This window comes from Suricata suricatta, chromosome 17 (genome assembly GCF_006229205.1).
Source record: "Suricata suricatta isolate VVHF042 chromosome 17, meerkat_22Aug2017_6uvM2_HiC, whole genome shotgun sequence".
NCBI classification, from domain to species: domain Eukaryota; kingdom Metazoa; phylum Chordata; class Mammalia; order Carnivora; family Herpestidae; genus Suricata; species Suricata suricatta.
In genome coordinates, this window is record NC_043716.1 from 26,800,460 (window position 1) to 26,814,834 (window position 14,375).

At 51.3% G+C, this 14,375-nt stretch overlaps 1 protein-coding gene across 2 annotated transcripts in view; it reads left to right on the forward strand.

Moving 5' to 3' along the window:
* The window catches only part of RNF43 (ring finger protein 43), a 66,998-nt gene that overhangs the window by 50,854 nt on the left and 1,769 nt on the right, over positions 1-14,375 (forward strand). For both annotated transcript variants that reach the window (XM_029928984.1, XM_029928983.1), the window contains 7 exons: positions 38-160; positions 7,290-7,364; positions 7,479-7,610; positions 8,203-8,307; positions 9,658-9,819; positions 10,363-10,465; positions 11,115-12,464. In XM_029928984.1, the coding sequence (XP_029784844.1) occupies positions 38-160; positions 7,290-7,364; positions 7,479-7,610; positions 8,203-8,307; positions 9,658-9,819; positions 10,363-10,465; positions 11,115-12,464 (2,050 nt within the window). The remainder of the gene's footprint in view (positions 1-37; positions 161-7,289; positions 7,365-7,478; positions 7,611-8,202; positions 8,308-9,657; positions 9,820-10,362; positions 10,466-11,114; positions 12,465-14,375) is intronic.

Consider the following 14,375-nt stretch of genomic DNA (forward strand, 5'->3'; position numbering starts at 1 on the left):
GAGCCTCCCTAACCTCTCTCTCTCTCCCTCTCTGCAGTCCCACCCCCTGTACCTGTGCAATGCCAGCGATGATGACAATCTGGAGCCTGGATTCATCAGCATTGTCAAGCTGGAGAGTCCCCAGCGGGCCCCCCGCCCATGCCTATCACTGGCCAGCAAGGTAGGTTCACACTTGACCTCCCACACACTCTGAACTTCACCCAGATCCAGGCTGTGAGAGGGCCCTTTGTTCTCTGTCCCTTTCTTACCTAGGAGAGATGTGTCCAGTTTGCTCAGTTTTTCTTCACTCATGACTGGTCTGAGAGGGGTGGAAATTCAGGCCTTTGTTCTTTCCCCACCAGCCATCATCTACCAGCAGAACCTCTCTGACTATCATCTAGGGCACGTGCCCTTCTCTGTATCCTGCCTCTTCCTAAACCTTTTCCCCTAACCAGCATCAGAGCAAAGGGGAGGCCAGTTGAAGGGCTTTTCCATCTTCCAGAAATATTAACTGAGCATATGCAAGAATTGCAGAAACAGAAGCCATTGCCCTATCTTTAAAAAGTTCACATCCTTGGGGTGCCTGGGTGTCTCAGTCGGTTAAACATTAGACTCTTGATTTTGGCTCAGATCATGATCTCAGGGTTCATGAGACTGAGCCCCACGATGGGCTCTGCACTGAGAGCAAGGGGTCTGGTTGGGATTCTCTCTCTGTCCCCCCCTTGTTCATGAGTGCACACATGCTCCCTCTCCTTCTCTCTCTCAAATCAAAGAAATAAACTTAAAAAAAAAGAAGAATTCACATTCTTCCTTTAAGATTGCAAACTGGAGGCTCTACATTTCCATGGGGCCTCATCATTGGCTGGAGCTGGTGACTTTTACCCTCTTTCCACCATCATGGGCTCTCTGGCTTGCCATGCTACTCACTGGCCTGCTACCTCTAAGGTCCTGTGAACATTTGTATTTGTTCTGCTCTAACATTAGTTACTGTTTTCTGTGTGCTGACCATGTGCCGCGTGGGACAGATTCTTTATACATTATCTCATTTATTTTGCACAACAATCAGGAAAACTAGACATTTTATTCTCTATTTGACATGTGAGGCAAGTGAGGGTCAGAAAACTCAAGTAACTGGGTCTCATGGCTGGCTCAGTTAGAGGAACATGTGACTTTTTTTAATGTTGGGTTTTTTTTTTTTAATTTACTTTTGAGAGAGAGAGAGAGATAGAGTGTGAGCTGGGGAGGGGCAGAGAGAGAGAGAGAGAGAGAGAGAGACAAAGAATCCAAGGTAGACTCCAGGCTCCGAGCTGTCAGCACGGAGCCTGGCACAGGGCTCGAACTCAAGAACTTTGAGATCATGACCTTTGCTGAAGTTGGACACTTAACCAACTGAGCCACCCAGGTACCCCAGAGGAGCGTGTGACTCTTGGTCTCAGGGTTCTGAGTTTGAGCCTCATGTTGGGTGTAGAGATTACTAAAAAGTAAATAAATAAACTTAAAAAAAAAGAAGAAGAAAAAACTTAACTTGTAAGTGTGACCCAGCCGGGAAGGGGTGGAGCTGTGATTTGAACTGAACCTTGTCTAGTTCTCAAACCTGGGCTTTTAATCTCTCTGCTCTGTTGCCTCCCATTTTGGCTGGGAACACTGAATGCATGTGAAAAGGTTCTCCTGGTGACATAAGCCAGAGCATTCTGTGTGGCACACTCAGGTGGATTTGGGGAATGGGGTCCAGCTCTGTGGTGTGGTGAAAGAGGACAGCTGTGGTGACAGTCCCAAGCAGTGTGCCTGCTCATTGTACTCAGGCCCAGACTCCCTGATTTCCAGATCCTCCTGAGGGCTGTTTCCTGAGCCATGAGTCTCAAGGAAACAGCCTGGGCTCTCACCTGGTCCCATGGAGGGCAGGATTCTGAATGTGGCGCCCACAGGTGGGTGGAGACGTATCCTCCCAGCCTGGGCCATGCTGATGCAGAAGAGAGCTATGGAGGATGTGGGCAGTCGGGACCAGGACACACCTGGAGGAGCTGGAGAGTGTGGTCTCTGTGTATGGCTGGGCAGGTCCTTGATGGCCGCAGAATTTTGTTAGGTTGAAGGTACCCTGCTTTGGACTATTTCATTTCCCTTGCTTTACAGAATATGGGCAAATGTCATTCATTTGCTCATGTGGTAGATGATTGCCTAGTGTTAGGTGGTATGAATGTGAGTGCAGGTGGGACGTGTGTGTGTGAGTGAGTGTGTGAGATACAGAGATGGGAGGGGAGAGACAGAGGAGGAAGGGCTCAGAGACACTCTGCTGTTCTCCTAAATCAGCGCAGGCATTTCACATACATGTGAACCCTGGGCAACCCGGCAGGACGTTGTCCACGTGGGAGGTTTTCTTCTCGCCCCCGGGAGGATCACAGTCCTGCGGGAGGAGTAAGGCATGTGCACAGCACTAGGAAACAAGGAACACGTTCTCGGTGCTCTTTTTAACCTTACTGGGCCACCACCATAAAATGGGACTTTTATTTTCCAGCCCAGGGGTCGTTGTGAGGATAAAAATGATGTATGTCAACTACCAAAAAGTGCCTGAGCTGAAACACACACAGGAACAAAAGCCATTAGGGGTTTAGAAGAGGCACGTGGGCTGCTGCCCTGGGACCTGTTTTTCTTCTGCAGCCTTTGCGGTCACTGCTCATGCTTCCTCCCCCTGCACTCACTGCTCAGCTTCTCCGTACCTGGCTTCTCCCACATCTCGGTGGGACAGGACGGCCCTAGCCCCACATTCTCCAAACTGGTCAGGTCAAGGCTTCCCTTGGGTTTCGTCCTTTGACCTGACCAAGCAGCTCCTACCTAGGATCCACTGGCTCAAAGGAGGTCTGTGAAAGTACTAATGGAGGGCTTTGAGCTACTTCCAATATTTCGTAAGTCCCACAAGCTTAACTAAAATATTTATTTGTTGCTTTTGGTTACAAGTTATCTCATAGGAAAATGAGCTATACATAATAAATGCAGTTAGTTTGGTAAAATGTTAAAAAGTATATGGCTTTAGTGATAAAAAATGTATGGTTTTAGTGATAAAAGTTTGAAAACTGCTAACCTCAATCAGCTCTGCTCTGGAATACCCATGTGCAGTAGTGACATCATCACCATCAACAGAGCTGGGCTCTTGAGCTAGATGGTCCTGGGCCTGAAGCCTGGCATCTCCACTGCTCCTCAGTGTGACCTGGACATTTTAGCTCACCTCTCTGGGCCTCTGTTTCCTCATCTGTAAAAGGGGAATAATAATGGGACTTACATCATAAAATAGTTATACAGTACAGACGGGAGCTGTTAGCCCCATGCCAGGCACATAGTAATCACTGAATAAATGATTATAATACCACTGTTGTCATCACTGCATGTCATCATCCCATGCTTTTAACAAGATTGGGTTTTCTTTCATTATCGCCTCTCTTGATCTTCTCTGCAACCCTCGCCATAATTTTTCTGGACTCTTCCATTCTTGTCACCACCACCAACCCCCTCCCCCTATCCAGTCATCCAAATTGGTTTCTGTTTCTCTATTAGCAACTCCACAGCCATCCTTGTGATCAGCCAGGCCCCTATCACCTCATGCCTGGACTAGATCAGTGGTCTTCTATCTAGTGGAAGGAGCTGGCTTTGGAGGCAAACCTCTTATCATAGAGACGACTACCTGGGAACCAGGCACTTGGAAGGCTAAGGTCCTGGGTGGGAATCCTGCCTCCACTGCCTGTCAGCTGTGTGACCCTAGGCAAGTTGTTCAGTCTCCCTGAGCCTCAGTTTCCTCAATTCAAAACTGGATAATTGTCTTACAGAGTTTTTGTGAGGAGTGAATGAAATCATATGCCCAAAGCATATGGTAATAGCTGATATAACAATAACTAATACTTAGGGGACACTTACTGTGTGCTGGGTACTATTATAAAGTTTTACATGGATTAACTTACACAGTCCATGAAACAACCCTGTGAAGTAGGGTCTATTATAATCCCCAGTTTACAGAAAGGAAAACTGAGGCATACAGCAGTTAAACACCATGCCCAAAGTCTAACAGCTAATAGTTGGTGGCAAATTCTGGACTCAAACCTGGGCAATCTAGGCAGAGTGGATCTCAATAAAGGTTAAGATCCCTTCTACTTCCTCCTACCCTTGCTTTCAAGCCCAGATGAATTGTACCTCTTCTAGTGATTTTTTTCCTGACCAGCTCAGCCCAGCTAGCCTATTAGGGGGAGATGCCTCTCTTCTGGCACACTGCCAGGGTCTCTGTCCATGCCAAGTTTCAGGGAGGTGCTTTGTGGGGCAGGGGTAAACCAACGCTGTTAACCCTACCCCGATCCTCAAACTCAGCTCACTCTTACCTGTTTTGTGTATTGAAAATTTGTATCAGATTGTGTGTGTGTGTGTGTGTGTGTGTGTGTGTGTGTGTGTGTGTGTCTGTGGTGAGGGATGGGCTTTCTGCAGTGAAAAAAGTCTACTGGTCTATTTCATTCATTTGTACTCTAAAATGTTTTCAGCATTATATTATGGATATGTCTTGTCTCTACAACTAGATAATGAGCCATTCCAGAGGGCTTGGCCTTCCCTGGCTTGGTGCCCTGGCCACAGTAGGTACTTAGCCAATCTTTGATGAGGAGGAGATTACAGAGACTGTCACTGTGTCTGGAGAGGAAAACCTATGGTCCAGAGAAGTGCAGAGGGTAGTGTACCAGTCCTAGAGTGTACTGGTCCTGGTTGCTAGAGGCCATGGGCAGCCTTGCTTGCTGCCCCTAGAGGGCTGGCTGCCTCTTTGCATCTCCCAAAGGGATCTCTGATAGTTTTTCCAAAGCTGAGTCTTCCCATGCAGAGGGCTTTCCCACGGTCTCTGTCTTCCAGATTCCAGTCTTCCAAGAAGTGCTTTCTTTGCTCTCTCTCTCCCACTTTCTTGGAGGCAGGTGGACCAGAGGGAAGCATGGACAGCCCCAGTGTGGGCTGTCCTCTGGCCCCAAATCTTGCTTTTTGATTCCTAGAACTCTGAACACAGGTACCCACTGCTTGAAAGTCCTATTTGTTTCCCCTGTTGGCCAGTACTCTCTCTTTGATCTCTTTTTACAACTTTGTAATTATGGGCTGTAATGGGCTGGAGTGTTTGAACATCAGGGTAATTACTTTCCACTGTTCTGACCCCAATCCTTCAAAGAGAGAGGGGTGGGTAAGTAAGAAAATCTCTGTAGAAGGAAGTCTGTGCCTGTCTCTCATGCTCTTTCAAGCTGGGCTGGGTCTAGGGTCTCAAGCTGGGCAGGAGACCCTTGCCCTGGCAGCATGCAGGAGCCACGAGCCTCAATCCATTGACTACTGAGGTGACCTCCCCATGCCTTGACTGAGTACTGGACTATGACATTAGCAGTGGGAGACCCTTTCCTTTTCCTATGGCGCTGTTCCCATACCCTGGCTTGGAGGATTTCAGATTCTTCTCTTTCCTGGGGTCACCTGGTTGGGTTGGACTGCTTGGGAGTAAGTGAGCAGGAGGACAATGAAGGCTGTGACTTCTCAATTTCTTCGGCAATTCCATTCTGGAGTCCTGTGAATTTCCAGTCAATTAGGCTGGCGAGCCTGGGCCTGGGCTGGACCTGGGTGCTGGGAGAGGGCCCAGCCCAGCTCCTCAGCAGCTTGGGGAGGGAGGGAGAGGAGGAAGGAGGGAAGTTACCCTCCTGACCAAAACAGGGCCCAACTTGAGTGTCCCCACCACCTTCTTCCTGGGCTCCCCTGCCTGTGGGCTGCCAGTTCTGAGGGGGCCCTCTGGCCCCTGCTGCCTCCTGGGGTGTAGGGAGCAGGGAACGGGAGCAAACCGCTCCCCTGGCCTGCCTGGCAGGAGACCTGCCCCGACAGGCTCCCTCCGGGAAGGAAAGCAGAGATCAAAGCACTGAGAGTGTGAGTAAGACCCAGCGCTGACTCCCCTTCCTGCCACCACGACTGGCAGAGGGATTAACTCCTTCAGCGCCTGCAGGAAGGCCCCAAAGACTCAGAAGGGACCTAGGGGCACCAGGTCCCAGGCTGATATCAGGGCAAAATGAGCCAGGGGAGAAAGCCTGGAGAGCGGCTGTGCTGGGCAGGGAGGCTGACACCAAGGCAAGGCAGTATCTGTCTGTGGCTCCTTTGCCCTTGCGCCTCCACCCTACCCCTGGCTCTTATCTCAGTTCTCTTACCCCACACCCAGCTTCTAGATTCCTGCTTCTCTCTGTCTCTGTCTCTCTTTATCTCTCTCTCTCTCTCTGGTTCTGCTCTGCCTGGTTGGCTAGACCCTGCTCTTGGAACCTTGGCAAGCATGCATGTGCGCACCTGCACAGTTGTGTTCCTGTGATAATAGCCTCTCAGGTCCCTCGGGACCCAGCCTCCAGTGCCACCTTCCGGGAAGGGATGAGGGATAAAGCACTGGACAGACTCCATTAAGTCCTTGAATTGGAGCCGGGAAAAGTGTGGCAGTGAGAGAGAAATCAAGAGATGGGCTGAGCCTGGGCTCTGCCATGGAGACCTTGGGTGACAGCAGGGTCCTGGGCCCTTGAAACTCTGTCTGAGCTGAGGGGATGCCCCGCAGGCTCCTCTTGTCAGGCAGGGCTGGACCTCAGAAAGCCCAGCTCTATTCTGAAGGAGTTCTCCACTTGTTTTTTCTCCCTTTTTCCCTCCCTGTACTGGGGACTGGTCACCCTACCCCCACTCCCTTGGTGGGTTCTGGTCACTCCCCACTTTTTGCTCTCACATTTAAAACATTTTTTCTTTAAGATTTATTATTGAGAGACAGAGCATGAGCATGGGAGAGGCAGAGAGAGAGGGAGACACGGAATCTGAAGCAGGCTCCAGGCTCTGAGCTGTCAGCACAGAGTCTGACGTGGGACTTGTACTCACAAACTGCAAGATCATGACCTGAGCCGAAGTCAGACGTTTAACCTACTGAGCCACCCAGGCACCCCTGCTCTTAAACTTCTTAGTGAAGGCAGACTTGTGGCACTTTGAGGGCCAGGCGATGTCTTATTTGTCCTTAGCTCTAGAGCCAGGTCCACTACCAGACACTTACTAAACTCTTGTTAAGGATTTATTCCATTTCAAAAGGAAGGATTGAATGTTGTCCTTGAAGGCAGTTGGTCCTCGGGGAGCTGAGGGCAGGACACGGATCCTAGTCCCACGGAGCACATGTTGTGTATGAGTATGCAGAAGTGCAGTGCGCATAGCGTCCCAGGAAGGGACAGGCGTGTGAGGGGCAGGGCCGGGGCATGGACAGGTGGATGGGCCGTGTCCTTCTCTGACTGCAGCTGGACCTCTGCTCTGTGTCTCTGCAGGCCCGGATGGCAGGGGAGCGAGGAGCCAGTGCGGTCCTCTTTGACATCACTGAGGACCGAGCTGCTGCTGAGCAGGTACCCGGGGACATTGGGGCGTCTGAAGAGGGAGCTGGATGGAGGGAGATAAAGTCATCTGGGGAAGGACAAGTCAGGATATAGCAGCCCTTGTGGGCACTTTCCCTCCTGCAGCTGCAGCAGCCCTTGGGGCTGACTTGGCCGGTGGTGTTGATCTGGGGTAAAGATGCCGAGAAGCTGATGGAGTTTGTGTACAAGAACCGAAAGGCCCATGTTAGGATTGAGCTGAAGGAGCCACCAACCTGGGTAAGCATGCCAGATCTCCAGACCTTGCCCTAGCGCCCGCGCTCACTACCACCGTGTCCCGTGGCAGCTCCCATCGAGAGCCCTAAGACTCCTGGAGCTAAAGGGAATTTAGAAACCCGATAGTTCAACTTTATCCACTAGCTGTATGCCTCTGGACAAGAATGAATCAACTTGGCCAGCTGAGTTCTAAAGCTGTTTTCAGTTCTGTGGTTTCAGGGCACAGAGAAGCAGAGCCAGAATGAAACCCTGGCCCCCTAGCCCCTGACACCCTGGCTGGTGTTTCTCCACCAGCTAGAAACCTCTCCCAACTGCTCACTGGGTGGCTTTCACTTTGCAGAGGGGTCCTTCTCCTCCTTTTCCCAAGCACACAGGTCTTCAGATAGTACCTCTCACGGCGGACACCTGGAGGACCCTCTCCTATGATTGACCTTGGGCAGATAGGGACCACCAAACCCCACCTGAGGTTCCTCCCCACCTCATCCCCTCTGCTGGAAGGAAGACTCTCTAGCCCTCACCCTCCTGGGCACCTGAATTCCTCCCAAACTGGCCTTTCCAGAAACATGACTCTTTCCGTCTCTGCTCACTCCTCCAGCCAGATTATGATGTGTGGATCCTCCTGACGGTGGTGGGCACCATCTTTGTGGTCATCCTGGCTTCAGTGCTGCGCATCCGATGCCGCCCCCACCAGAGCAGGCCGGTGAGTGAGGCGGGCTCCCTGGTGGAGGTGGCATGTTTATGCATGTGGGAGGGCAATGAGCAGGAAGGGAAAAGTGAGGAGAGAAGATGCCCTTATGCTCTTGAAATAATTTACATTCAAATGCCTGGGCACCTGACTTGCTGATCCCTGGCAGCCTCTCTCCACAGAGGCTTGCCCATCATTTATTTATTCAGCAAACATAGAGAGCTCCTAGTATGGGCCAGGCACTGTTCCAGGTATTGGGGATTGTGCAGTGAACAAAAAGACAGAAGATCCCTCAGGGAGCCTTCATTTTAATGGGAAGAGACAGACAATAAACAAAATAAGTAAAATATGTAGTATTTTAGATGGTGGCATGTTCCTGGGAGAAACATAAAATGGGAGAGGGAAAAGGGAATGTAAAAGGGTAGAGTTAATTTTTATTTAAAAAAGTTTTTTTTTGGTAATGTTTATTTTTGAGAGAGAAAGTGTGAGCAGGGGTGGGGGAGGGGCAGATAGAGAAGGAGAGACACAGAACTCAAAGTGGGCTCCAGGCTCTCAGCAGTCAGCACAGAGCCCAACGCAGGGCTTAAACTCAGGAACTGTGAGCTCATGACCTGAGCTGAAGTCAGATGCTTAACCAACTGAGCCACCCAGGCACCCTAGACAGAGTTAATTTTTAAAAGCAAAGCCCTCATTGAGAGGACAACATTTACAGGAAAGACCCTAAATGGGTGAGGGGGTGATAATGTGCAGATATCTGGGGAGCATATGATCGAGACAGAGAAAATGGTAAGGGCAAAGGCCTTGAGGCAAAAGCGTGTCCATTATGTCTGAATTACAGCAAGGGGGCCGTGTAGCTGGGGTAGAGTGAGTGAGAGGGCAGAGCGGGAGGTGAGGATAGAGGGTCATGGGGGGCCCGGCTTACTGGACTGTTTAGGCCATTAGCAGGACTGTATTTTACGCTGGGTGAAATGGGAGCTATTGGAGCATTTTGAGCAGAAGTAGGACCATGATCTGACTTACGTTTTAAGGGGGTAGGATGGCTCCGTGGTTGTGTGGTTAATGGGATTAGGAATTCAGTTTGATATTAGATATCCAAGTGAAGATGTCAAGCAGTCAGTTGGATGAAAAATTTCTCTCATGAGTCATCAAGGAAAAGAAAGCTTGATGGTATGAATGGGGGATGGGGTGGGAGGGGCTTGCCCTGCTGGGCAGAGCCATGTATGAGCTCGAAGGGGACAAACTCCTAGGGGTAGCCAGTCGGCCATGTGATCTAACCGGGTGACTGGGAGCCAAGCACAAACCTGAGGGCCAGGGGTGAGGGAGGAGGAGCCCTTGCCCTATTCTGAGGCCCACCCTTCTTCTCAGGATCCCCTTCAACAGCGAACAGCCTGGGCCATCAGCCAGCTGGCCACCAGGAGGTACCGGGCCAGCTGCAGGAGGGCCCGGGCGGAGTGGCCAGACTCAAGTAGCAGCTGTAGCTCAGCCCCTGTGTGTGCCATCTGCCTGGAGGAGTTCTCTGAGGGCCAGGTGAGGCGGGACTGGCAGACGACTTCCGTGACCAGGCTGAGGGGGGGCGGCTGGACTTTGGGAGGCTGGAGGAGGCACTCAGGCAGGTGTGGGTGCCCTGGTTGCATCGGCATCCTGTGCATCTTGCATGAGGCAGAAGTAGGGGACAGCCCTGAGGTCTGGATATTTTCCTGGTCTTCTAGGGAATGATAACTATTGTTTGTTGAGTGTGTACCATGTGCAGGATCTTCACTGGGTGCTTTAGATGCATTATCTCATTTTAGCCTCATGACAGTGCAGGGTGGGGGTAGATTAGTTTTTCACACTCATTTCACACTCAGAAAACTAGATCATTTCTGTTAAGAAACTTGCCCAAGGTCATGCAGCTAAGTGGCAAAATCCAGGTTTACTGGACACCGAAGCCCTTACTCTCTCTATTCTACTGAGGGGTATTTTATAAGAAGCCGAGGGAGGGCAAAAGGAGAGGCCAGAGGGAGTCCGGGAAATCCTGGTTACTGCTGACGCTACAGATAACTTTGGCTTGGACCCCCTTGTTTTCTCCAGGAGCTACGGGTCATTTCCTGCCTCCATGAGTTCCATCGTGTGTGTGTGGACCCCTGGCTACATCAGCATCGGACCTGCCCTCTCTGCATGTTCAACATCGTAGGTAGGAGGTGGCCCAAGTCCTCCCCTGTGTGCAGGCAGATGGGTCTAGAACGAAACTGCTTTCTGAGGGATGGTTTTGCCTTGAAGCTGAGGAGAAAGCAGGTCTGCTGTAATAGTTCTTTAAGTTGTGCACTGCTCAAGAGTGCTTTGTATGAAGAGGAGGGCCATTCATATCGTGGACATCTTCATTACTTGAAACATTGTATCTTTATGACAACTTTGCTGATTCTAAATCTGGGTGGTTTGTATATTTATCATTCCGATTTTCTGACAATAAAGTATCTTATTCTAACAAAACCAGGATATTATGAAAATTTTCTAAAAGATGAAAGTAATGTGAGGAAAGATAGCCTTTTTCTAATTTACCCCAAGGTACACTGTGGACTGGTGGTGGCCCTGGGTCAAAGAGCCCCACATGGGCTGATGACAGGAGCAGGGATCGACAGACACAGTGGAGCTCCCAGGGAGGCAGACAGACTGGAAGGAGCCAGGGCGTCTCAGGGCACTGGCAGATAAGGAATGTCCCCAGTCCCTCAACTCTGACCAAACACGCAGGTGTTCATATAGGTGCACTACAGTCATGCTTTCCTGAATGCACCCTCCACAGGTTTGTGGAGTCAAACACCCATGCTCTTGGTTCTTTCTTCCAGAGGGAGATTCGTTTTCCCAGTCCCTGGGACACTCTCGGTCTTACCAGGAACCTGGTCGGAGACTCCACCTCATCCGCCAGCATCCCGGCCATGCCCACTACCACCTACCTGCTGCCTACCTGTTGGGCCCTTCCCGGAGTGCAGTGGCTCGGCCCCCACGACCTGGTGCCTTCCCAACCACCCAGGAGCCAGGCCCGGGCCCCCGGCACCACCGTCTCCCCAGAGTTGCACATCCCCGGGCTCCGGGTGAGCAGCAGCGTCTGGCAGTGGCCCAGCACCCCTATGCACAGGGCTGGGGGCTGAGCCATCTCCGATGCACCTCGCAGCACCTCTCTGCTTGCCCAGCACCCCCACGCCGGGCCCGGCCTCACGACAGCAGCGGCTCTGGAGAAAGCTACCGCACAGAACGCAGTGGCTACATGGCCGATGGGCCAGCTAGTGACTCCAGTTCGGGGCCTTGTCATGGCTCTTCAAGTGACTCAGTGGTCAATTGCACGGATGTCAGTCTGCAGGGCATCCATGGCAGCAGTTCTACCTTCCGCAGCTCCCTGAGCAGCGACTTTGACCCCTTGGTATACTGCAGCCCTGAAGGGGAACCCCAGGGGGCGGAGACTCAGCCAAGTGTGACCTCTCGGCCCCGTTCTTTGGACTCAGTGGTGCCCACAGGAGAAGGCCAGGTTTCCAGCCATGTCCACTACCACCGCCACCGGCACCACCACTATAAAAAGCGCTTCCAGTGGCAGGGCCGGAAGCCTGGCCCAGAAACTGGGACGCCCCAGTCCAGGCCTGCTGTTCCTCGGACACAGCCCCAGCCAGAACCACCTTCCCCTGATCCGCAAGCTGGCAGATCCAACCCAGCCTCCCCTTCAGGACAGCTCCCCAGTCCACAACGGCCCAAGGCCCTCATCGAGGCAGCCCCAGGCCCAGCCGATGCCTCCAGCCCTAGTCACAGCAGCCTCTTCCACTTGCAGAAATCCAGCCTCCCTGTTCGACATCCACAGAGGAAAAGGCGGGGGTGCCTCTCAGAGCCCACCTCAGCCTCTCGGCCCCAGGACTTGACTGCACACCCACCTTGCGAGGTTTTTCCCCATTATGCTACCAGCTTGGCATACCCTTGGTCCCCAGAGGCCCATCCATTGATCTTTGGACCTCCAGGCCTGGACAGGAGGCTGCTACCAGAAACCCCAGGCTCTTGTTACCCAAGTTCACAGCCAGTGTGGTTATGTCTGACTCCACGCCAGTCCCTGGAACCACACCCACCTGGGGAGGGGCCTTCCGAATGGAGTTCTGGCACCCTGGAGGGCAGACCATGCCCTTACCCACACTGCCAGGTGCTGCCAGCCCAGCCTGGTGAGTTTCCAAGGGGAGAGGGTGTGGTGGGTAGAGGATATAGGGGTATTGCAGGTTGGGTAAAGTCAGCCAACAAGGGGTTGACAGAAGCTGAGAAGGGTGCAATGGGTGGCATTCAAAATAATGAACAACAGGCATAGCACGGGGTGCCGGCTGAAGCACTCTGCCAGCCAGGCACTACTCATTTAGCTGCCAGATCACAGGGCAGCCATGGGGCAGTACAGCATGGTGAAACATCGGAAATCCACCACTTGGGGTTATTTGGGACTACAGCTTCAGTGTAATTGTTTCAATATCTTAATAATTAGTAAAGCCGTACCAGTGCACACAGTTTAATTATTAGCTTTAAATACAAAGAAGGCCAAGAAGTGTTCCTTGCTCTTGAGGAAAGCATGGAGAATTACTGATATCCATAATCCTAGGCCATATGAGAAGAGCCATGTAAATGAAAAGGAAGGAAGGAAGGAAGGAAGGAAGGAAGGAAGGAAGGAAGGAAGGAAGGAAGGAAAGAAGGAAGGGAGAGAAGGAAAGAAGGGAGAGAGAGGAAAAGGAAAGAAAAAAAAAAGATCACGGTAGTTCTCAGCAACCCCTGTATTTTTCTCCCCTCCCTCTGGGGGTAAAAGAACAACTAAGGCTCCCCTCTAAGCATCCTTGTTAATAAGACCTCATTTTCCAGGGACCTTGGTACATCCCTGATACTGTATTACAACCAAAGGTGATAATGTAAATCCTCAACTTTAACTTGGTGTTTTTTTGCTCAAATTCTCCTCTTCCTCCTCCAGAGTCCCCTACCTCCCCATTTCCCCCATCTTCTCCCATAGTGTGGATGACACAGCTCCTTGCCTACAGCTGTCACTAGGCACCCCAAAACAGGACCCAAAGGTCCTGAAACATAAGACCTCACAGTCCATGAACCCTACAGTTAAGTCCTAGAGCTATTATCATTCATTCATTCACTTCTTCCCTCCTTTTTGCTTCCTGCATTGTATGCTTGTTAAATGCTAGGTTCCAGGCTAGGCTCTGAGGACATGGAACTTGTCACCAAGAAATCCAGGTTTGTGGGGTCACAGGCATGTAAATAGTTACAGTAGAGAAAATAATTGCTTCCATAGAGCCAGGTAAAGCAAACTTTGGCTATGTGTTTGATGACTCCATTTGGACCCTGTCCTGTGCTGCTGGTCCCAGACCACCACCTCCCCTCTCGCCCATACTCAGGACCAGTTTCAATGCCTCCCTCTTCCCTGCTCCTCAAATCCAATCAATGCCAGTTCTGTTAAATGTATCCTTGATGCCTTTTTTACTTTCTTCAGAACTGATGGCCCTTGCTCATGTCTGAGATGCAGCCTGAAGATGGAAGCAGGAGCCTCCTAGCTCTCCCTTCCCCTCTTACAGGGCTGTGAAGGCCGGGCACTGTCCATATTGTCCATGCAGAGATGTGCGGCACAGTTAGCTGTTCACATACTGCGGCTAGGCTCATCATCCTCAAATAAACTGTCCAGAAATTTCCAAATGTTCTCTTGTCCACAGTGGGGGGGGGGGGCGGGGAAGCCAACCCTGGTTTGGCCTTCAAGGCTCTAGCACCAGCTAGCCCCCATCCTCCTTCCCAGCCTTATTTTTCACTCTTCCCCTTCCTTTTCTTCCCAGTTCCATGCTTTCACCAAACCAAGTAAATACTCCTTGCAGTCCCTATAGCCCAGAATATTCTGCTGCCTTCTGATTCCCATAAATGGAATTCGTAACCTATTTCTGCAGGACCAGCTCATTTCTCATCGCCTTCAGGAAGCCCCTTCCTGATTGCTCCACTGGAACATGATTTGTCCCCTTCCCAGGAAAGGTCTTAGGACCCAGTGCTGTCGCACTGACAGAATCTCCCCTTGCACGTATACCTCCTCTTTACAAGACTGTCAGGTC